A 24,504-nucleotide genomic window follows, 5' to 3' on the forward strand; every position below is an offset into this window, starting at 1 on the left:
CAATACATCTTTTATTTATTCATTTGTTACTAGCTGTCTTTCCAAACTCAAAAAGATTGTCAAGAGGAAGCAAAAACATATTTAATTAATAAAGACATCATTGTAATAAAGAAATTACTTCTGATAAACGTATATTTCTCTCCTTTATTATAACAATTATTATTATTATCATTAGTAGTAGTAATAGTAGTTGTAGTAGTAGTAGTAGTAGTTGTAGTACTAGTAGCATTTATTATTATTATTATTATTATTATTATTTATTATTATTATTATTATTATTATTATTATTATTATTATTAATGCTATGAATTTTTGCAGATTCCTGAACAGCTACACTGCACTGAACCTCACATTCTGGGGTCTCACTGCACAGAACGAACCCAATGATGGGTGAGTAAGCAGAGAGAGAGAGAGAGTGAGAGAGAGAGAGACTGATTAATTGATTTGATCAGTTTTAGCATATGCCCCATACTCATCCTATGGGCGGAATTTTAACACTTGGAGAAGCACATTGTAGGTCTGTTAAATTTGTCTCGTATACAGATTTAATTATCAACAAATAAGTATTTATGAAATATCATTGATTCTCAGATTCCACTCTTCACTTACAGTAGGCAAAGGTTGGACTACTCGCTCAGAATTATCAAATGTTTCATATACGAAGGTGAATTTTAACACGTAAGAGTTCATGAAATCTCCATTATTCTTAAGTCCATTGCTTGATAAAACTTCATATGCAATAAGTAGAATCTGTATATTTAGTCAGAATATCTTAATATATATATATATATATATATATATATATATATATATATATATATATATATATATATATATATATATATATATATATATATATATATATATGGTGAGGAATTGGAAAATGTGAGTACGTTTAAGTATTTGGGTAGTGTGATGAGTAAGGATGGAGGTTTGGAGGGTGAAGTGCTTGAAAGGGTACAGCAGGGAAGAAAGGTTGCTGGTTCCTTGAAAGCAGTGATAAGAAACAGGGAAGTGAGCATGGAAGTGAAAAAGTTACTACATGACAATGTTGTGATACCAACTCTAACGTACGGAAGTGAAGCTTGGACATTGTTGGAAGGACACAAGTCAAGAGTGAGAGCAGTGGAAATGAGTTATTTAAGAGGAGCCTGTGGAGTCACGTGGAGAGACAGGCTGACGAATGAGGATATAAAGGAGCGTTGTGGTGTGGATGTGGATGTGATAGGAAGCGTTATGAGGAACACACTGAGGTGGTTTGGCCATGTGGAGAGGATGGAGGGTGAAAGACTGACGAAGAGAGTGTATGTGAGTGAGGTGGAGGGGGGAAGAGGGAGGGAGAGGCCGAGGATGAGATGGAGGGATGGGGTGGAGAGGTATATGAGAGAGGGGTGTGTGAGTTGGGAGCAGGGCAGTGAAATGGCGGGGGACAGGGCGACTTGGAGGCGATTTGTTTGTGGCCACCCCAGACGGGATTGAGGCGTCTGGCAATAGATAGATAGATAGATATATATGCCCTTAGACAGAAGGAAGAGGAAAGACTGAAGGAAAGAAAGACAGAAGTGAAAGGATGGAAAGAAGGAAGGAAGAGAAGAAAAGACAGGCACCTGAGGGCAGCACCACAATTTTATATATACCGTATATACTCACACATTTGTTCAAACATAGTTGATGGCCTCGGAAATGCCTCATTACACACAGTTACCCATCAGTATTCTACAGAAATACAATACAAAAAACTAAAGAATCACGTTTCCAGAATGACACAACACTAGAAATAGTCACTCATGGTCAAATCTGGTCACAAACAAGAAAACATTTTAAATATTTACAACTCCCCTAACACTTCTCACGCTATGCTAGGGCAACACATCCATCAGTTCCTCCCCCTAACACAGACACCTAACTATATCATTGCTGAGGACCCTTACATCTAAAAGCACTGCCTGCTACGAACACAGTCAAAACACCCGCCGAGGCCTCAACATTGTTTAACAACTCAACAATATGCACTGTACATTCTCAATGACAAATCACAATACACACTCATGCCACACTAGCCAAACTGCATCCCCTCCTCCCCAGACATCACACTCTTTGTTCGCCAACACTTGCAATCAACAGCACCTGGTGAACGGAACCCAAACTCCGTATAGATCGTCTCCCCATCATTTTCAAAATAGAAGCACATTCCAAACCAGAGCTATCACACCTCACGTACACAAGCTAGAATAAAGCAGACGGAACAAAATTCACTGAAGTAACAGAACACAACACACTAACAATGCACCCATCACCAACGTTAACAGACACATTGCAAAGACAACTGCCACGTTCCACAAGGCGACAGAAGACATTACAGCCCAAATTTTTCATTGGAACTTATCCATATCATACGACAATGCGAAAGACTTCAACACATCTCACCTCCCCCACACACGCACGACACCATCACAAGGTTCCAAGACTAAACAGTAAAATCAGCAACAAAATTACTGGTAGTAACATGAAAATGGAAAACTGGAGGACCTTTGTAACAACACTTAGTCACTCCACAGACCCCTATTGGCTTTACATAATACTTAACAGTATCACTAAATCAAACAGATGCGTTTCCAAGACCCGCACTGTCATTACGTCCAACATCTAACACATCCTTTCCTATAAAGACCAGCAAGCATACTCGTAAACCACTATGTAAACTAAAATCACTTAACAACAGTACATACTGAGTCTGAAAAACAACTTCTCAACATAGGCAGTCCTTTCCACTCGATTACAATGCAACCACCTTTATTCCGGAACAGGCACGTAATATTATCAAGCAAACAATGAACTCTGCAAACATAGTGCAGGATGGAATCAGCAATCTGCATCAAAACATTTAGGACCACAAGGCATCCAGGCCCTCATAAGCATCAGCAACTACTCATACGCACATTGTAGCAATCCTAATATTTGAAAACATGCAACAGTCATCACTATACTCAAATAAAACGAAGATCCAACACTCCCTTCTTCATACAAACCCATAGCACCATGTAGCACACCATCGAAAATAAACTGAATGCCTCACTGTCAACAAAGTCACTCTTCAGGTTCCTCTTGCTCCTTCACACAACGGATTCAGAGTACTGCACTCTACAAACACTTACTTAATCTCACACAACCAACATCAGATGGCATCGACTATGTGACACCCGTACAATGCACAGTTCTCACAACAATGTATAATAGTAAAGCCATCCATGCTCTCCCCTAGCGCAAATTAATCACTAAGATATACAACAAAAATATGGAGAACAACACCAAACCCTAGCTTACCAACAATTTATTTGGTAGACACGTCCATGTTACATTTGAGAGCAAGTCATCACGAACACGAAATTTCCCTAACGACGGTCCACAGGGCTCCGTTCTCTCACCCACACTCTTTAACGTATACATGCATAATATTCCCAACTCCAGGTTCCCACAAACATTGTCTCATCTTGAGATGACATCACCATAACAACCACACACCACACTGCAGACACAATCTGCACACTTCAACGGGACTACCTCAACACACCGTAGACTTGGGGCTGACAGTCGCTGCTGCCTAAGACGCCATCACACTCGTCACCATCAATAAACATGAATACAGGTACTCCCCTCACATCGCACTTGATAAAGTATGTGCCACACGCACCCTCAACTGAAATCCTTGGAGTGACATATGACATGAGGCTCACTTTCAACGACCATGAAAAAGACATCAGGAGGAGATGTACCCCCAGACTCAATGCACTCAGGGCAACTACAGTATAGGGAAAGACTTTGGGCAACAAAAAGAAACACTCTCCTTACTTTACAAACATTGGCTCCCATCTTATCTAATACTCACTACATCACCTTGCAAATCATACAGAACAATGCTCTGTGCATCACCAGTGATTGCATCAAAACCACTCCCGCAGGTCACGTACACTCGGAAAATATAGTCCTCCCTGTCAGAGACTACATTGATACGAGAGACACACAGTTCCATGCTGCAGCCTATACCAACACACGACATCCCTGTCATTATATGAAACAGATACCAACACACACAGACACATAAAACAGTCACCATACACACAATATCAAACTCTACAATATTTCATCTCCACTTACATACTTAACGCGCAAGGCAATGTAATATCTCGATCACAACTCCGTATTACAAGTTTTCCCCGCCCTTCTGACATCCACCTATCGGAGGTGTCCTTAAACAGAGCTGATTAAATTCACCTAGCTAGGCACAGAGCAGGATATTACCCAGCCCTCCTCAGCTACTGCTTAGATTTGGGCCGGGTGGAATCACAGGTGACACTGGTCCAGCTTATAGAATAGGCCCACACGATATATCAGACAATGGAGCACTGCCCAGCACTTGCCAAACTATAATGCAGAAACATCAGTGGTGCAGGGAACTTACGGGACAACCCCACAGTGTAGGCTTCTTGCCTGCAGTCGACGGGTCTGCTTGATCAGACAAGTTATGGACAAGATAATATCACCCTCTTCCCTCTCGCTTCTCCTCCTTGTCTCTTAACTCCCTCTCGTCACACTTCCCCAGGCAATATCTCCTTTAATCTCCACTGCTCTTCCTCCTTATCTGGAAACAGTAATTTTTCATATGCTCGTTTTATCTCAGTTCTCTTCAGTTGCTATCCCCTCAGTTTCTTTTCCAGGCAGCAGTTGTTCACACAATAATATCATTCATTTCCAGTTATCTTTTTCTTATATCTGAAAAACATTATTCACATTTTAACTCTTTTCATGTCCACTGTTACCTCCCTGTTTTCTCCATGCATAATTTTTCTCTTGTAAATATCTTTCTTCATCGTCACTTGTATCTCATTCCTCGTTATCTGCAGAGCATTAAATTCTTCTAATGTGTTATTTCCATTCATCCTTGTTGCTTCTCCGCCTGATTTCCGGGCAATTTTTTTTTTTTATATGTACCTTCTATTAACCTCCACCGCTATCTTCTCTTTTATATTTCCAAACAGCATTTTTCATCTCCACTGTTATCCCTCCTGTTACTCTTTCAAGGAGTATTTTGTCATCTAACACTTATATTTGTTTAAACCGTAATCTTTTTCTCCCTGTCCACAAACATCATTTTCAAATCACAGGTAATACATTCTTTTCATCTCCACTGTTTTGGGGAGTCGATGCTGCATTGATCTGCATACCTAGCTCCCAGCTGCATAAACCCGAGTTCGAAGCTCGAGGTTAGCAAACTCTTGAACGATTTTTTTTCCCCATAGCTCCTCTCCACCCGGCAGGACGGAAGAGTATATAGTAGTAGTAATAGCAGTAGTAGTAGTGGAAGAAGTAGTTGTTGTCGTTGTTGTTGTAGTAGTGGTAGTGGTGGTAGTAGTGGTAGTTGTTAATCTGAACTTTGAACCCAATGGATTGCAGGCTAAAGTTGTCCACTTCCTGCTGTTTTCCATCCTTCTTTTCGGAGACAGGGAGAAAACTGAAGAATGTATGTATAACCGGGTAGTGGAAACACCCAATTATATCGTTGTCACCACGTGAAGGCGTCCCTCTCCAGCACCGGAACTGGATGTAAAATTTCATTACTGAGTGTCGTATTCCAGGGAAAAGGCGTGATCTAGCAAAGATTGATTGTGTGTCTTAATAATGTTGCAGTCGATGTGTTCTAATTCCAAGCCACTTTCTTCTTCTCATCCTTGCCAGCAACATCCCAGGGTTTACCTTCAGCTGCATGGGGTGGACGGCGGCGCAGCAGAAGCAGTGGGTGGCGGAGAACCTGGGTCCCACACTGGAGGCGGAAGGGTATGGTGACCTTATCCTTATGATACTCGATGACCAGCGATACAACCTGCCGCACTGGGCCGAGGAGGTGAAGTTTGTGTGTGTGTGTGTGTGTGTGTGTGTGTGTGTGTGTGTGTGTGTGTGTAGAAGTGAAAGTAAAATGATGATATGTAGAAATAAAATTTTTGCTTATGGAATGTCGGAAAAGGGAACTGGAGGAAAAGACTTGAGGGAAGGTAAGTGAAGAGAGAGAGTAGCATAAGTGAGTTAAGCGGTAAAGGATAAAAAGTTACGTGGGGATTAGTGAGATGATTGAAAGAAGGAAAGATGTGGGAATGTCAGAATGAGGATTTTTTTTCTTATCCAGAGGAGAAGGAATCAAAGACACCAAGCCAGCAAAGTTGTTTCCTAAATAAAAAAATAAAAGTAAAGTTCAGGATACATTCAGTTTAAGATACCTAGACATATTGATTTAAAAAAGCTGATGATCACAGTTGAGAGGAAAATACAGACTCAGGACGTCAGCTCTTGAGTCGACCTGTTGCATACATAAATGACTGAGAGAACTGGACAGAAAATGGGTGAGAGATCGCTCCCAGACAAGTACTACTAGTCTACCATAATGGAGGAAGGATGTGAGCAGACAGTTCAGAAGAGCAGTGACCAATGACGTTGCGTTTTAAAAAGCTATGGATACAACAGTGCGGCGAAGAGGAGAAGCTGAAGGAAGTCAGTAAGAGGAGAGGAGCTGATGAGACGAAATATCTTTGACTCCCTTCTGATACGAAGAGCTCTATGTGGTGAGCACCCCCCTCCCCCACCCTGATCCACGCACACACACATGAGTTGTACTTCATACTGGGGCGAGTAAGTCCTCTGTCCAAAGACGCTAATTGTGAGGAGGTAAAGAAGACACGGGGCCTGTTCAGCACGTCTAATCACTTGGAAGCAGATTTTGCAAGAATTATAATCATTCCATCACAGGTCCCGAGAGAATGAAACACCGAGAATTTTGGAAGGTGAAGGAACGAGTTGTATATTGCTGAAGGATAGTCCTGCGGATGATTTTGGTGGATCGAAAAGTGTTGGACCTGAGATTGTGATTCATCAAAAACGGCATTTTTTTTTTTCCAGTTAGAAATAATATCCAAGTAAGAAATTAGGTTTCCCATATCCTCATCCTGTGATTGCCGAAGTACCTGTTGTACTGGTCAATATGGGAAGCGGAGGGAGAAATGAAAGGTGGAGTCATCATCATTTTGAGAGGGCTGGGTTAGATGTGCAGTTCAGATCATTGATGACAAGATGGAAGAGATAAGGTGACAGGACAGAACGATGAGGAAAACCACTAATGAGAGTTCTGGTAAGACAGTGGCCGCCTACAATAGCAGCTATAGAGCGACTAGAATGGAAGCTAGAGATGACAATGCAAATAGAAGGATAGAAAATGTAAGAAAGAATTTGGAAATTTTAAAGATATGTGCCAGACTCTGTCGAAGTCCTTAGAGATGTCAAGTGCAATAACAAGGTTTTCGCCAGAGAAGACAGTAAAATGGAGAAGTGGAGGTTAATGAGGAGAAACAAAGCAAAATTAAAGATTGCCAATATTCTCAGAGAAATGCAAGATGGTCTCCACACACCTGCAGAACATTATGATACCTGTATACAAATTGCCATCATGATTTATAAACATAGAAGAACATAGGATCCCGTATTTTCTTTTGTTTTTGAGATTTGACCTTTGACCCCATGAATCACTTTAAAAGGTCTATATTTAATAAAATGAAAAAATGTCTCTCGGGCTATTTGCCCAAGTAAAACTAATAACAAGTTTCAAAAGAACTGGTGAAGAAATAAAGGAATGACACCATTTTAAAAGGTGTCTGGAAAAATGGAAGCAAGAGAGAAGATGAAAACTAAGTAAATACAGTTGGTTTCCACACAGTGAGAGAAAGAGAGAGAGAGAGAGAGAGAAAGAGTGTATGTGTGTGTGTGTGTGTGTGTGTGTGTGTGTGTGTGTGTGTTATAAAGAGGGAGTATGTCAATAGAAGTGTACTGTAAGTACAGAATTCGTAGCTTGTTCACTGATGAGCAGTTACGTATGGTTTATAAGAGTCATGTGCGCTCTCAGCTGGATTATTGTTCACCCTTGTGGAATGGATGTGGAGAGGTTGCACTAAAACAACTAGACAAAATTCAGAACAAAGCTGTTAGAAATATTAATAACCCTGCTATTACAAACTACCTCCCCTACAAGTAAGAAGGAATGCTGCTTCCCTTGCATTACTTTACAGATATTTTTATGGCAAATTCCCAGATAAAGTTGCATCCATTGTGCCACCTCACCATATCTTCCCCCGTGCTACACAGGCATCAGGTAGCGCTCATTACTACTGTCACACTGCCATATTGCAGAAAATCCATGTATCAGAAATCTTTCATTCCCCGAACTGCATCTCTTTGGAACTCGCGTCCCCAGAGTTGTTTCCCCCCAAACTTCAAAATACAGCTGTTCAGGTCCAACTATTACAGATTTTTATGAATGGATGACACCAATAATATGGCATGTGGATTATTTTTTTTATTCATTTATTTTCTCTTCCCCTGTTCTGTTATTTAAAAAAAAAAGTAATTAAAAACAACGTGACAGAAGAAGAGAGTAGACGTTTTTGAGGAGGGATAGGTAAGAGATAGAACAACGAAAAGGCGATATGGACTCTCGGACGCTTATTTAATTCCGTTTTATACCTAACCTACATTCCATTACTTACAAAAGATTGTTTTATTTTTTCCATGTTTGTCTCTAGGCAGAGACTTCTTAGTCCCTTCTCGAGGACCAGTAGTCCTCACGCCTACCGCCTACCTTCACATGTCACCACGTCGACGCTAATAGTCACACTAAATTCATGTAATACTGTTTCATGTAGGATTGTTGTGATGATAAACGCGGGGATGTTTTTAAGAAATCTCAGAACGTATTGTGCAAGATCAAATAAGTGTTTTAACGACATTCAAATCATTAGACCATGCTCTGTCCCAGTTTGGGTTGAGATCGCACTCCTTGAGATAGCATATCACTAACCACACGTCCACCTAGCTGCAGTACCTGTCACTTCTAAATAAAGTCCAACAAGAGGAAACGAAACTCAAGAATATTATAGATCGAAATGCCTGGATACATTGCTCTCGAAAGAACGGACCGTGCAGGTAAATCATAGACAGACTAAAGAAGACTGTTCCAGAATCAGTTTTAGCTATGGGGGATTGAAAATGCCGATTAACTTGCTTCATCGAGTTGGTCTAAAAGAAGGGGAAAGTGTATAGATCATATGAAGCGGTGCTGCATGCCTACCTAAAAGGACATGGAGTGCAGGGAGAGTTCAGAAACAGTTTCCTCTTTCCTACGTCACAGAGTGGACCAATCACGTTTTTTTTTTCTCATTAGGCAGATGATGATGATAATGATGATGAGGATGATGATGAGGATGATGATGAGGATGATGATGATGAGGATGATGATGATGATGAGGAGGAGGAGGAGGAGGAGGAGGTGGTGGTGGTTATAAGAGAAACCTTTGCCTAGCAAATGGGAACATTCCAGAATACCGTTTTAGATTTTAATACTCTGTTATTACTGCAATTGTTTGATGTATTATCTGTGCATGCTCTGAGCCTATAGGCTTCAAAGAATCCGCTGCTGGGAAATGGGGCTTCACAGTTTTGCTGTGCCTGTTAGTAGAGGGAGAGAAAAGAGCCAATGGAGAAAGGAGAGGCATAGGTAGGAGAGATGAGAGGGGAATGAGAGAACAGAGAAGCGTAGGAGATATTTCAAAAATAATACCATAAAAGAGAGGGAATGGGGAGGGGAGTAAGAAGGAAACAGGAGGAAAAGTAAAATTGATGTTGGAGGAGGACTGGAGGAGATGTGAAAAGGAAGATGTCAAAACTGGGGAATGGTGATGAATGGTGAGAGGGAGAGAGAGAGAGAGAGAGAGAGAGAGAGTGTGTGTGTGTGTGTGTGTGTGTGTGTGTGTGTGTGTGTGTGTGTGTGAAATAAATTTATGAAGTTAAAAACGACAGACATTAAATTCTGCAGTTACGAAAACAATGGCACAGACGAGCAAGGAATTACAGAGTGGAAATATTATTGATTTTTGTAATCCTGTATACCGAACCTTCACCTCCTCTCATATCCACATTTCTACCTTTGACTGAAAGTCCTTCAGGTATTTCTTTCCAAGGTAAGCCAATAGTATACTAATTGGCATATCTCAGCTCTATCCCGCAACTGAAAAGAGAAAAAAAACGAATTTGATGGCCGGGTGGTGAACCTTTCGGACATTTCTTTACCTAAGTCCTCGTTCACTTATCTATGCAGTTGGGGTTGTTAATGTAATATTGACTGTTGCGTGTCGTATTTTAGGAAACTATCGCGACTTGGTAACAAATTTATTATTTACCCAAATGACCCTTTGTGCACGCAGTAGGCAATAATCCTAATTCTTCTCATTTCCGCTCACAAGCCGGATGAGGAGAGGGGGAGGGGGCAGGATGAGATGCTAGTGGTACTGGTAAAGCGGTGAACCGGGAACTGTTATCACCGGTTTCATCCTGGCTGTTGCAGGGAACGGTTCTGTATGGTCCTACCGACACGGCATACAAACGTCCCCAGTAACATTATATCATATCTGAATATAATATCCCTAACATGTCACACGAAGTATCGTTGGTATTAGTGTCCAAATGCCAATGACGTATGAAGGTTGTAGGGAGACTTGCATTTTGTTGCTGTGTTGTGTGTGAACTACTGGACCTTCGGAACAGATTTTCTAGCCTATGTATAGATTCGGATACATCGGAAAAAATGATAAGTAGCTTTGTCTCAGCAACCTCAAAAGTGTGTCAGAATTAACGATTATTTTCGAAGAAGCATTTTTGATTGTTAAGGTACCTTTTGATGATTTTATTGAGACTAGGGTAGACCTCCTGTGGTGAGTGGGTAAATAATGATAAGATCTGATCTCTGTCGTTTTAAAAATTCTCATAAGCTGAATAAAATCGTCTCAGAAGAGCACGGATGAATACAAACTATGTCATCAGATCGAAAGGCTTAATACCAGCGTGAACAAGATAAGACGAACTAGTATGATTTAACAGATACAGTTTGGTCCCTGCCCTTTCCTGTTTACGCATTGTACATCGTATTTCACAGGCAGGATGATGGCTTCTATGACTGAGTGTAGCTACGACCAACCAGTTTTATTCCGCTTACAAGAGACCTCTAGAATCATAGGATTAATATACTTTTGTCGATTTCACACTTTATATTCAATCTTTTACTTAGAGGGTGGCAGGTCTCTTCCAGGATAACGAAATTGTCTGCCGGTAGCTAGGACAAAACACTCAAGATTTCTAACGCCATTATTTTGTTATATAATTTCACTTCATTATATTTTATTGTATCTTATACTTCTCTCCTAACGACAGTGACGTCTCTCTTCTTTTATTGTTCCTATTTCAAAACAATTTTATTCTGCTTGTGAGTAACTTTTCGAAAAGAAATGGTTAGATATGGTCTTCAGTAACCTCATCACTACTAGTGGTAACTCCTAAGATGAATAAAACTGTTTGGAAACATCAAGAATAAATTACAACAAGACCTCCTCGTACAGCAGTGGTAAATTGACGTTTCTTCGGTTTTCTCAGTTTTGTTTCTTTTCATCAGACCAATATTTACCTAATTTATGCATCCCCTCACCTTCCCTCACTCGTACCTCACCTTACATCAGGAATTTCTACCTCATCTCACTATCACTAACCTCTACCTCAAGTGATTTACCTCTACATTACCTCACCATCACTAGCCTCTACCTCACCTCATCTTACCTTTCCCTCACCTCACCATCACTAACCTCAACCTAACCTTACCTCCCTCTACCTCATCTTACCTCTCTCTACCTCACTTGACTCTATTCTTCCTTGTCCCTCCTCACCCATCAACACAACTGGGGGTCTGGAAATAAATTTAGTTGGTGCATGTCGTATTCTAGGGTACGACTGAAACCTTGCAATTTCCATTAACCTCCTTGACCCGATGGGTCCTTTTCTTTTACATATATTGCACAGTATATACTGATCTTCCTCCTCATAATAATGTATTGTATTATTGTTAGTAGTATTATCATCATCATTACTTATTATTATTATTATTATTTTTATTATTATTATTATGATTATTTTCAAGCCTAGAGGAGACTTTTCGAACTTAGTGATTAGCTTCAGCCTACATCAGCTCCATCAGTACTAAAGTTGAATAACATTGTTTTACATAAAATCCTTGCGTGGTTGTTGTTATTGCTGTTGAGTATCCCATGTCTATATAGCCGAACAGACCCATCAACATCAGGCAAGCAACCGCTTCTGCAGGGCCATCCCTTGCAGTGAACTGATGTTCTCTTGCGGCAGGTTGCGCCTCGCCACAGCGAGGTGCGGGAAATAGTGGAAGTTGGTCCCTGGATGGACACCGAATTTGTGTCTCTCCACCCAGTCAACAGGAGCACCATATTAGGCTCCATATCACCCCGTTATTTGGTTATATGGTCACCACCCAGTGCTGTAAATGGTTTCCTCCTGAATTACAGGAAACTCTTAGGCTTGTGACTCATTTAGAACCACCTGAAGTAGAAACTAGAATAATAAAAAGTGGCAGGAAACATGGGAGAAATAGGAAGAGAGAAACACAGACACAGAAAAAGATTGATGAAAGCAAAGGAAAAAGTTTGCAGTACTACTGTACACTAAGTGAATAGATGATGTTATGTTACTACTAGTCGCGACGCACGACTCTGAGGTTATTATCGTACCCTGGCAATCTACCATTCAAAAGTGCGTTGGATTTCATATCATATTATACACGAATCACATGCGTCTCATATTATACACGAAATCAGGCGCACTTTTGAGTGGTATGTTGCCAGGGCACTATAATAACAACCTCAGAGTCGTGCGCCGCGACCATAATGTAAAAAGTGCTAGACATTCACCCTAAGTTTTCAACTTCCCACCAGGTGCTGAATGATACATCTGCCTCCCAGTACGTTGACGGCATCGCAGTGCACTGGTATGGGGACCAGTACAGCTCCCCGAACAGACTGACCCAGACCCATGAGCTGTTCCCAGAATACTTCATCCTGGGCACCGAGGCGTGTGATGGGGACGGACCACTGGAGCAGGAGGTGGTTTTGGGATCGTGGGAAAGGCTGGAATCTTATGCCCATGATATTATTGTGGTTAGTAGTAATACCAGGCAGAAATATTAGTGATTAATAATGTATGGGTGGATTTATTATTCCTGAGCAGTACTGGACGGTAGGGGTTTAACTGTGGTTAGTAATAATTACTCCTCAATATCTTTGGTTAGCATAAGTCGAAAGGTTGATATAATGAAAATGCTTCTTTCTGTTTTCTTGGGCTACCTCGCTAGCACAGGCACCAGGATGCATATATTGACGAAAATAAATTATATATATATATATATATATATATATATATATATATATATATATATATATATATATATGTGTGTGTGTGTGTGTGTGTGTGTATACATAGATAGATAAATAGATAGATATGGGGCAAAAATTTTAAGATAATCGTATAACTGCAGTTAGGTTTAATAAGGAGAAACAACAACAGTCATAATCATCAGAATTACCCTAATCTTTTTGTAGATTATATTCTGGAGGGAGGGGTATAATTTATCAACAGCATCTTACCCTCATGGTACTGTGGTTTGTTGTATTTGGATATAGATAGGGACAGTTTTTGGAGGTGAAGGTGTTATTGTTATCAGTATAATTTGAGAGCAACCGAGTATTTGAAAGGGAAATATTATCAGAATTAATAATTCAGGGCAGATTACATTTGTGATGTATACTTAAGGAATACTAGTTCATAGGGAGGAAAATAATGAAGTTTATGTGCAGTTTCTTCCTGTGCATTCAGAGAAAACAAAGAAAATGGATGCCTAATCCTGCGATATGCATGTCAATTTGAAAAAATTACAAGCTATATTACTGCATCATAAAATAACTGCGTGACCGCTTAGGCATGGTATCTATCATGAGTAAAGAAATATACGTGCTCAGAGAGGTGATATCCCAAGATACACACAGTAAGTCGTTGTAGTACAATAGAATTAATAATAGTAATAGTAATAGTAGTAGGTTTTGGAGGAGGGAGGAGGGTCTGACCACCCTAAAAATGGTGGAAACTTTGTACCGTGGAAGACAGTATCAAGGAACCAGATGAGCTGGCCTTGGAAATTTCGTTGAAATCCATGTGCTCACATTCCCCAATTTCCGACTTTTTTAATTTATGAAAAAGGACTGACAAATCGCAAAATCACTGAAGGGGTCACATGTGATGTATGGTATGTAAGAGGGCTTCTGGGCCTTGGGAGGAGGCTCTGAAGCCTATGCTATATATATATATATATATATATATATATATATATATATATATATATATGTATATATATATATGTGTGTGTGTGTGTGTGTGTGTGTGTGTGTATGTATCGCATAGCGAATGAGTCCACAGTACAATATGTGCTGTATTATCAAAGTCACAGCAGCCCTCCTGTTGCTTTTATTAAGAATTTTGAATTTCGTAAGAGAGACTTAACCTCCTTAAAATGCAAGGTTGGAAAATTGTATGAAGACCTTCGGAGTAACAAGACGAATTAGCCTGGGAAGTTTCACTCAAATCAAGCAAATGGCTTAGGAGTAAAGGCACACACACACACACACACACACACACACACACACACACACACACACACACACACACACACACACACACACACACACACACACACACACAGATTACGAACTTGATGATGACTGAATTGGAAAACATTAGTTGGGATATCATAGGTTTGAGTTAGAAAAGAAAAAGTAATTCAGGTCGTAGACAACAGCCACCTATTTTACTACAGAGGAAGGCAAAATGAAAGAGTTACTGGTGTAGGATTTCTAATTAACAGGAATCTTGTATTCAACACTGTCAAATTCAGCAGTGTATCTGACAGAACAGCATGGACTGTGATTAGACTGTGCAAAAAATACACGTTAAAAGTAATACAAGTATATGCACCGACTTCTCAAAGCTCAGATGAAGAAATAGAAACATTCTATGACGACATCTCCCAGATTATGGAAGAAGAAAACACCACATACTCTACACTATAATCATGGGAGACTTCAATTTAAAAGTTGGAAAATCAAAAAATGGAGAAGCATGCATGGGAAAATTTGGAGTTGGAGAAATGGTGGTAAATTTTACTGAAATGTATAACATGAGAATAATGAATACATCCGTTCACAAAAGAACAGGGAGAAAATGGACATGGAGAAGCCCAAGTGGAGAAACAAAGTATGAAATCGACTTCATTACAGAAGAAAAGAATAACACGATCACAAATATCACAGTTAACAATAAAGTAAATATAGGAAGTGACCATAGAATGGAAGTGACCATAGATTCAATATCAGATGTGAAAGAAGGAAGTTGATTAAAATTAAAAAGATATGCCCAACAAAAGTAAACGAAAACAAAGCAGCCTTTCAGGTGGAAATAACGAATAAATTTCAGGCTCAAAGTAATGATGAATGTGACATTGATGAGTTGAATGATAGACAAACAAAAGTGCTAACAGAATCAGTGGAGGTAATTGGGAAACCTAATGCAACCAAATCCGAGAAGTATTCGGAAAAGACACTCGAGCTAATGGAAAAAAGAAAGAAAATTAAAGTAAAACAAAGAATGATGAAATAGAACGAGCGGAATTAAATACGCTTCTCAACAAGAGACAAAGAGAAGAAAAAGGAAAGTGAAACATGGATCAGATGAAAGAAACGCAAAAAAGGAAAAAGTCTGAAACAGGTCCGAAGTAAAATGGCACTAGGAAGGCAACAAATTATATCACTGAAAGCCAAAAACGGTGATGTCATTAAATGCGGAAATAAGACGGTGAATAGAGTTGAATTTTACAAAGAAGTTTATTAATCGAAGGCAGTAGTACCAATAGCTAATTTTTCAGTTGACACAAGTGAAATACCTGAGGTAACACCAGACGAAGTAAACATTTCTCTTACAAATATGAAAAGAGGGAAGGCCTCGGGAGAAGATGGAATAGCAGCAGATTTACAGATGTATGCAAAAGTGGAAGTACAAAACAGGCTCGCCCACTTATTTACTCAATGTATAAAAATGAAAATTCTCAAAATACGGTGCAATGCAAGTTATTTTACTTTACAAAATAGGCGATTCAAAACATTTTAGTAACTATCGACCCATTAGATTATTATCAGTCATTTACAAACTCTTCATTAAAGTCTTTACGAACAGAATAACAACAAATTTGAGAGAAAACCAACCTCGTGGACAGATAGGATTCCGAAGCGGGTATTCGACTACTGATCATCTACACACAACGAATCAGCTAATTGAGAGAACTATAGTACATAACAAACCACTGTGCTCAGGTTTTACTGATCACGAAAAGGATTTGACTCAGTGGAGCACATAGCAATTTTCATAAAGTCACTGCAAGAAGTAAATGAGAACACTAAAACTGCTCGAAAACATATATAAAGAGGGAACTGCTATAGTTAAATTACATAAAGACTCGGAAAAAATTAAGGCTGAGAAGGGTGTGCGTCAGGGAACTACTGTACATTTTCAACAAAATTATTTACAGCATGCCTAGAAACAGAGAGCTAAACTGGAAGAACAAAGGAGTAAACATTAATGGAGAATAGCTAAACCATTTAAGATGACATTGCCCTATCTCAGAAACAGCAAAGACATTGCAAGAAATGTTCAATGACCTGAACAGAGATAGCCTCAAAGTTGCGCTAAAGATGAACAGGGGTAAAACTAACGTAATGTTTAATTCACATACACCAAAGAACTCATCAGAATAAGCAAAGAAACTCTTGAGGAAGTCGAGGAGCACAATTACTTAGGCAAATACTAAAATTAACGAAAGACCATGATATCGAAATAAAAAGACGCATTACAATTGAATGGAAAGCTTTAGGCAAACATATAGACATTATGAAAAGTAGCTTGCCAATATCTTTGAAACGAAAAGTATTTAACGAATGTAAAATTCCTGCCATGACGTCCTGTTGTGAGACCTGGAAACTAACAAAATCGATGGAAAATAAACTAATCCGTTCTCAGAGAGCAATGGAAAGATCAGTGTTGGGAATATCTTTAAAAGACAGGAAAAGATCAACTTGGATGAGAGAGCAAACTGAAATCAAAGACATTATATAGGTTATAAAAGAACAGAAATGGAGGTGGGCAGCCCATGTTGCAAGAATAAGGGATAATCGATGGAGCAAGAGGCTAACTGACTGAACAGCAAGAGATTGTAAGCATAAGAGAAAGAGGCCAGCCAGGAGGTGGAGAGATGAGATAGAGAAATTAGCAGGGAAAACGTGACAGAGATTGGCCCAGTCAAGGAATTCGTGGAGAAGATTGGGGGAGGCCTTTGTTCAGCAGTGGACTTGTAATGGCTGATGATATATATATATACATATATATATATATATATATATATATATATATATATATATATATATATATATATATATATATATATATATTATATTATATATTATATATATATATATATATATATATATATATATATTATATATATATATATATATATATATATAAATATATATATATATATATATATATATATATATATATATATATATTATATATATATATATATATATATATATATATATATATATATATATATATATATATATATATATATATATATATATATATATATATATATCATCTCATCAGCCGTTTGTGTGTCCACTGCAGGACCGGCCTATCCCGACCGAAGTGGGGACGATACAGCCAATGTATCTCTACCAAGTGGCTTAGGCTGTCTGGTAAAGATTGTATGTAGGATGAGAAGTGCTTGTACTGTAAGTGTAATTGTAGTGTTGGAGTGGCTTTGGATGTGTGTGAAGTCTGTGAACCAAGTGTAATCGGCCCGTGCAAGACGACTGCGTGCAAGCATACTTTATAATATGCGACACTGGTTCAACCACAGCACCCCTTGTGTCCGCCAATGCAGTACGTGGCCAGAAGAACGCTCCCAAAGTTTATTACCCTGGCAGGGCGTGAACCCTCGTTCTTCAGTGTAATAAAACGCACGCTGTACCACTGTACCACAAAGACTCCAAATATATATATATATATATATATATATATATATATATATATATATATATATATATATATATATATATATATATATATATATATATATATATATATATATATATATATATATATAGATAGTCTGGTAGGTGGGGGAGCTCACCATCCCACTCACTCAATGTAGTGCTGCTCTCGGGTGTCTGCCTTGTCCTCTCCTCCATCCTTCTTTCTTTCCATCTTCTATCTTCCTTTCCTTCATTCTTTCCTCGTCCTTCTGCCTACGGGTGACTTTACACTCCCTCTTCTGTCTTTCATTCCTTCATTCTTTCCATTTTTTTGCCCATGGGTGACTCTACACTGAGTGACAAGCCAAATGGTTTCCTGTACACCAGGAAACTATTTACTATGCTGGGTGGTAACCATATAACTAAATTTTGGCGCCTGGTGGTTTAGTGGGAAATTATTGTGCTCCAAACGGATTGAGCCGGTGAAGGTTTATATCCAAGGGGTGCTTGGGGTTTATTGCACACGTAATGCCACTCAGGGATGAGTGAGGTTGGTCACTCTCATCTTAAATCTCAGAACCAACTGCCTAGCCCCGGGCTCCTACGCTCCTCATGGGGCAACGTAGGATTGGATGATATATATATATATATATATATATATATATATATAGATAGATAGATATATATATATATATATATATATATATATACTCCTCCAGGACACACACACAAACACACACACACAAAACTCGTCCACTTAACGTTTCTCTCTTCCCCAGGATAACACACACACACACACACACACACATAGTCCCCGACTTCATTTTTCTTCCACCCCAAGGACATGAACCACTGGGTGACTGGCTGGGTGGACTGGAACCTGGCCCTGGACATGACTGGCGGGCCAAACTGGGCTGGAAATAATGTCGACGCGCCAATCCTCGTCAACCAGGTATACTCTGCAACAAAAATCCTACCCTTTCTCCTGCTTTTCTCTCCGTGGATTCTGAAGAAAGGGACGCATTATGTACAGGATAGAACATTTAGTACCAAATTTTTCTTGGTGATATGTCTTGCATGCTACACCCTGATATTTGCAGTCATGTTGTTTAATTATTTCTAAGTCGACATTGTTTGCCTCAGTAATACTCTGTGCGTGAGGATAAAAAGTTGTAGTGTAGCACGATGTCTCCTTTATCAATTAAACTGTGACCATTAATCTCTTAAATCCTGAACTATTGCCACGGATGACAATGAACTGTAATCGGACAATGTCACGTGACAGATCTTGCAGAATCACCTGACCGAATATCAAAGTGCACTTCGAGAGGAGACATGCCAAGCTTCGTCACCAAAGTATTCTTTTGAGGATTTTTAAAGGAATTTGTTTACGAAGGTCTTGTGTTTGTTGCCTGGTTTGACGATATGTAACTTGGCTTGATGGATTCCTTGATTTAACCGTTTGTACGAGTATTAATATACTCGTGCACGGGATTTTTGGTATTACTGCTTTCTGGATATAAGTGGTTTTGGTATGACAGTATTTTTGTGACAAGTTCCTTGGTATGGCTAATTCTTTGATGTAATGCAGTTTTTTTTTGCAATACATAATTATTTTACATGATAGATTCTTTGGTGTGGTACCTTACTTAACATGACAGATTCTTTTCTGTGATATACTTTTGGCGTAGAACATGTGGTATTATTGATTCGTTGGTCTGATAGATAATGTCACATGTTTTAGTATGTAGATATTTTTAACTGTTCTTTTTCGGTATGATAGGCTCTTCGTTACTGCAGATTTTTTTGTCGTAAGGTTTTACTGTAATGACTGACTCTTAAGTATCATAATTTCTTTGGTAAGAGAGATATTCACTAATATAAATTTTTTTTGGTTGGGTCATTATTAGGAAGAAAGAGATTTTGGTATGACAAATTTTGTACAAGACTTTTTTTGTACGCCAAGCTCTTTGCTATGACATTTTTTGGCATGATGGGTTAATTTCTGTATGGCTGATTCCTTGGTATGCCTTTTTGTCTGGTAGATTTTTAGCATAACACCTTTTTTGTATGGCAGGTTGTGATAGGATAGACTTTTTGGACAGATAGTCTGTTTGGTATGATTTTTTTAGTGGTGATTAATTTGGCATGGTAGATATTTTAGTATGATATTCTTAGCGTGGCAGACTTTTTATAGAAATAGTCTGTTTTGTGTGATAGATTCTGTTGTAGGTTTTTTCTAAATGATGCTTTTTTTTTTCTTTTTTTTTAGACAGACTCTTTAGCAAGATATATGCCCTGGCATGAGTAACTTTTTTTTTTTTTTTTTTTTAAAGTTAAAAGCTTCTCGACTGTATTCGACCAAGTCAGGTCAGGTACTGATCTGCTACTGGTACAATGTAGTTTAGTACATTTCTTCCTATTTAATGCTCGGGTGACCTGACACCTGGGAGGACGAAAAACAAGACCTGTTGGAGGCCCTTTTTTTTTTTTTTTTTTTTAATCCTAAATGCCTTCTAGCAGGGTACGTGGAGCTCGTTAGCCTTGGTTGGCAGTCTATCTCTGTAGCCAGCTGTAATGTACATGGGTGCAATGGACACACGAGTCCGAAATTTTGCTCGTGGTGGGAAAGGGAGGGCGGCTTGCCATTTTTGTCATGGGAGACGAAGCAACTGAGGTCGGTGTAATTGCACTCACTGAAGTAAAGCGATCTGGCTATGTTGAGATCAGTAGCTATGGTTTCATACACTGCCAGTCTGTGCGACTGTGGTCTCCATCTTCGGCGTACTGCAGTGGCGATTTTTGCCCACTTTGTTATCGACGTCCCTTCCGTACTTTTTTTTTTTTTTCACCATGAAGCAGTTTAACATTACAAGACATCCGTGCTTTACATGCTCTTTTATTCCTCCCCCACCTCCTTCTTTTTTTCTTTTCTTTTCTTTCAGGAGACAGATGAATTTTACAAGAATCCCATGTTCTACGCAATGGGCCACTTCTCTAAATTTGTGAAGGAGAGTGCAGTAAGGGTGGGCATCACAGAGGATTCCACGGTGCCCAGCACACTTAGCTTCACTGCCTTCCTCAACACTGATGGCACCAAAGTTATCGTCGTCCTCAATAGGTGAGAAATAAATAGAGATAAATAGATAGGTACGTAGACAGATACACACACAGAGAGATAGACAGATAGATAGATGGATAGATATATGGATACATGGGTATAGATAAGATGTAATATATATATATATATATATATATATATATATATATATATATATATATATATATATATACAGAAAGAGAGAGAGAGAGGGAGGGAGGGGTAGGGCAGAGACTGAGAGGCATGTGAAGACAGGTTGTGGGAAAGTGAGAAAAGGAAGGAATGAGGGGGCAACGACGGAGTGAGGGGGGATGGGAGGGAGGGGGAGGGTAGTGAGGGATGAAAGAGCGGGGAAAGAGAGGGAATAAGGAAGGGAGGGAGAAAAGGAAGTGTCAAGGAAGGGCAAAGGGAAGAATGGTGGGGACAGCGAAGGGGGGCCAGTCGGGCAATGTAACAGCCCAAAGCACATTAGACTTCAAAGCCCTCCTCGAAACTCACGGCTCTAGAGGTGTCATTATCTTTTATAGGTGGAAGAGAGGGTCAGATGGAAGCGAGGGAGAGAAGAGGGAGAAGAGGTGAGAAAATTTGGCTGTAAGCGGAGGACGGATGGGAGGGAAAAAGTATAAAAAAGGGTTGTGAGAGGAAAGAGGGGAGATGTAGGGGAAAGAAGTGATGGAAGAGTAGTGAGACAGGGATATATGTGTGTAGATAGAATAACATGCTGTAGATGGCAGCGGATTTATCATCATCCGTGACAAGAGGGGGAGAGGGGGAGAGATGTATAGACGAAGGGGAGTAGACTGGGTGGTAGCTAGAAGAGGGAGAGGGAGATGTGAGAGGGGAAGGAACTGGGAGGTAGTTGCAGGAAGAGAGAGAGAGAGAGGAAAAAAAAAGACAGGGGAATAGGTATGGTAGAATAATGGGGATGTAAAAGTAGCGAATAGTGTGTGTGTGTGTGTGTGTGTGTGTGTGTGTGTGTGTGTGTGTGAGAGAGAGAGAGAGAGAGAGAGAGTTACAAGGGGCTACAAGGACAAGTAGTAACTCAAAAGGTTGTTCGACGCTTAGCGTGGAGTTACTATGAACAAAGTGGCTTATTTCGTGTTGGTACTCCAGAAGTGAAGCTTGGACGTTGTTGGAAGGACACAAGTCAAGAGTGAGAGCAGTGGAAATGAGTTATTTAAGAGGAGCCTGTGGAGTCACATGGAGAGACAGGCTGACGAATGAGAATATAAAGGAGCGTTGTGGTGTGGATGTGGATGTGATAGGAACCGTTATGAGGAACACACTGAGGTGGTTTGGCCATGTGGAGAGGATGGAGGGTGAAAGACTGACGAAGAGTGTTTGTGAGTGAGGTGGAGGGGGGAAGAGGGAGGGGGAGGCCGAGGATGAGATGGAGGGATGGGGTGGAGAGGTATATGAGAGAGGAGGGTGTGAGTTGGGAGCAGGGCAGTGAAATGGCGGGGGACAGGGCGACTTGGAGGCGATTTGTTTGTGGCCACCCCAAACGTGATTGAGGCGTCTGGCAATAGATAGATAAATAGACTCCAGCAGTGAGAAGAAAGTAACCAAAGGCGAATGTTCTCATGAAGTACCTCTCCCATCCGCAGGCCGGGCAAGGAAATGGAAATAAGCTTAACTCAGCAGAACAAGGCCGGACCAGGAATATTTCAGGAAAACTGGAAACATTCAGACTAACAATAAATTATGTCTAGCAAAACTGTGTCAGTCTTAGACTTAAATTGCTCTGTTGAAGAACTGTCAGTTCCATTTGCTGGTAGTCTTCTCCAGGTACAGCAGTTCTTGCACGTAATTACCTTATATACAATGATGAAAACGATTTAAGTTAAACTTCCGTCCACAATTCCTCGTCGAGTTGGTAATTACAGTAAGCTAAATAATTTATACGCCGGTAGACGATGTTTCAAATCCATGAAGAATTCTGGAAACGTCATCCAACGATCTACGCAAACACTTTAACTGTACAAAAACAAGCAGCTATGTATCTCTCTTCATGTGTGTGTGTGTGTGTGTGTGTGTGTGTGTGTGTGTGTGTGTTATTTTCGTCTCATAATTAAGATTTGGTTTTGTAAGATAAACAATGGACATGGGAAGCTTCTGCATCCCCTCTGCCCATCCAGCGAAAACAAATAATAGTTTTGGCAAAGAACTGATCATAAACTTGTTTGTGAATCCGGACCCTAGTTCATTTTCAGTCATCCTCGTATTCCTGCTTCATATTTCGGTTCCAGTGGTATGTCTGCTCACCCACCTTGATTTTTCACCACAACATTTTTATTCCAGGTCAGAGGAAGGGAAGGTGTTGCCATCATTCCAACTCTCCTATACTCTGTTGCCAGTTTTATTTACCACGGTTTCCCCCCCGTTGTCGCTCTTTTAAGGTCTGAGGAGGAGTTACTGGTATCTGAATATCTCATTATCTTACACTGCAAATAGTTTTCCTTACCACTACCTTTATCACTCTTCGTAGGTCAAGGAGGAGTTAGCTTAAAATATCTCATTATCATGCACGCTATTACCTGTGTTATGTATCGCTGTCTTCCTATCTTTCGCTTTCCATGTCTAAGGAGGATGAGCTACTCCAGTCACTCCGCAGGTCAGAAAGGAAGTGATGACTGTGAAACTGGGTGACTGTGGGCACTTTGATTCTTATTTTACCTCTGCTTTAATTCATCGCTGTTCTACTGTTCTTATACCTCGGTCTCACTGCCTTTATCTTTCCAGGTCATATGAGGAAGAGTTTTCTTATATTTAAATAACATTTTCTATTACTGGTTTTCTCCACCTGTATCTTACTTTTTCTCTCTTTCCAGGTCAGATGAGGAAGAGATGGTAACTGTGAGGGTGAGTGATCGTGGCACCATGGCCCTCACTATTGGACCCCGTTCACTCCACACTGCACTCTTCACTTAGCTTGTCTTGTGACTGGGAGTCATAGGCAGTGATAGTACTGCAGTAGTAGGGGTAAAAGCTGGTAGGGAATGGTAGTGATAGGGTGGGATAGAGTGGATGTGCAGCTGGTTGTGGTTAGAGTTGCTAAGTCAGTCGAGTGACCCTTGTTTAGTTTATTCTTGCTACCACCGCCCGATTTTATACATCGTAGGAGAGATTTTCCGAACAGGTGGGGTTATATGAAGCTTCCGTAACAACCTTAGGTGCCGAAGAGAGAGGCTTTTTCAATGTCCGTGGATCCCATCTCTCTCTCTCTCTCTCTCTCTCTCTCTCTCTCTCTCTCTCTCTCTCTCTCTCTCTCTCTCTCTCTCTCTCTCTCAAGGAGGATGGTGAACGGCAGGAAAGGAGGAATCT

At 39.9% G+C, this 24,504-nt stretch overlaps 1 protein-coding gene across 1 annotated transcript in view; it reads left to right on the forward strand.

The window, feature by feature from the left end:
• Nucleotides 1-24,111, forward strand: part of LOC145392113 (lysosomal acid glucosylceramidase-like) — a 90,282-nt gene extending 66,171 nt beyond the window's left edge. Inside the window, exons 6-11 of the mRNA XM_080266566.1 lie at nt 319-390; nt 5,734-5,899; nt 12,879-13,100; nt 18,922-19,032; nt 21,026-21,201; nt 24,012-24,111. Of these exons, the coding sequence (XP_080122692.1) occupies nt 319-390; nt 5,734-5,899; nt 12,879-13,100; nt 18,922-19,032; nt 21,026-21,201; nt 24,012-24,111 (847 nt within the window). The remainder of the gene's footprint in view (nt 1-318; nt 391-5,733; nt 5,900-12,878; nt 13,101-18,921; nt 19,033-21,025; nt 21,202-24,011) is intronic.
• Nucleotides 24,112-24,504: the final 393 nt, after the last annotated feature.

The sequence above is a fragment of the Coenobita brevimanus genome, chromosome 21 (assembly GCF_032717465.1).
Source record: "Coenobita brevimanus isolate Jiangsu-jjx chromosome 21, ASM3271746v2, whole genome shotgun sequence".
Taxonomy (NCBI): Eukaryota; Metazoa; Arthropoda; class Malacostraca; order Decapoda; family Coenobitidae; genus Coenobita; species Coenobita brevimanus.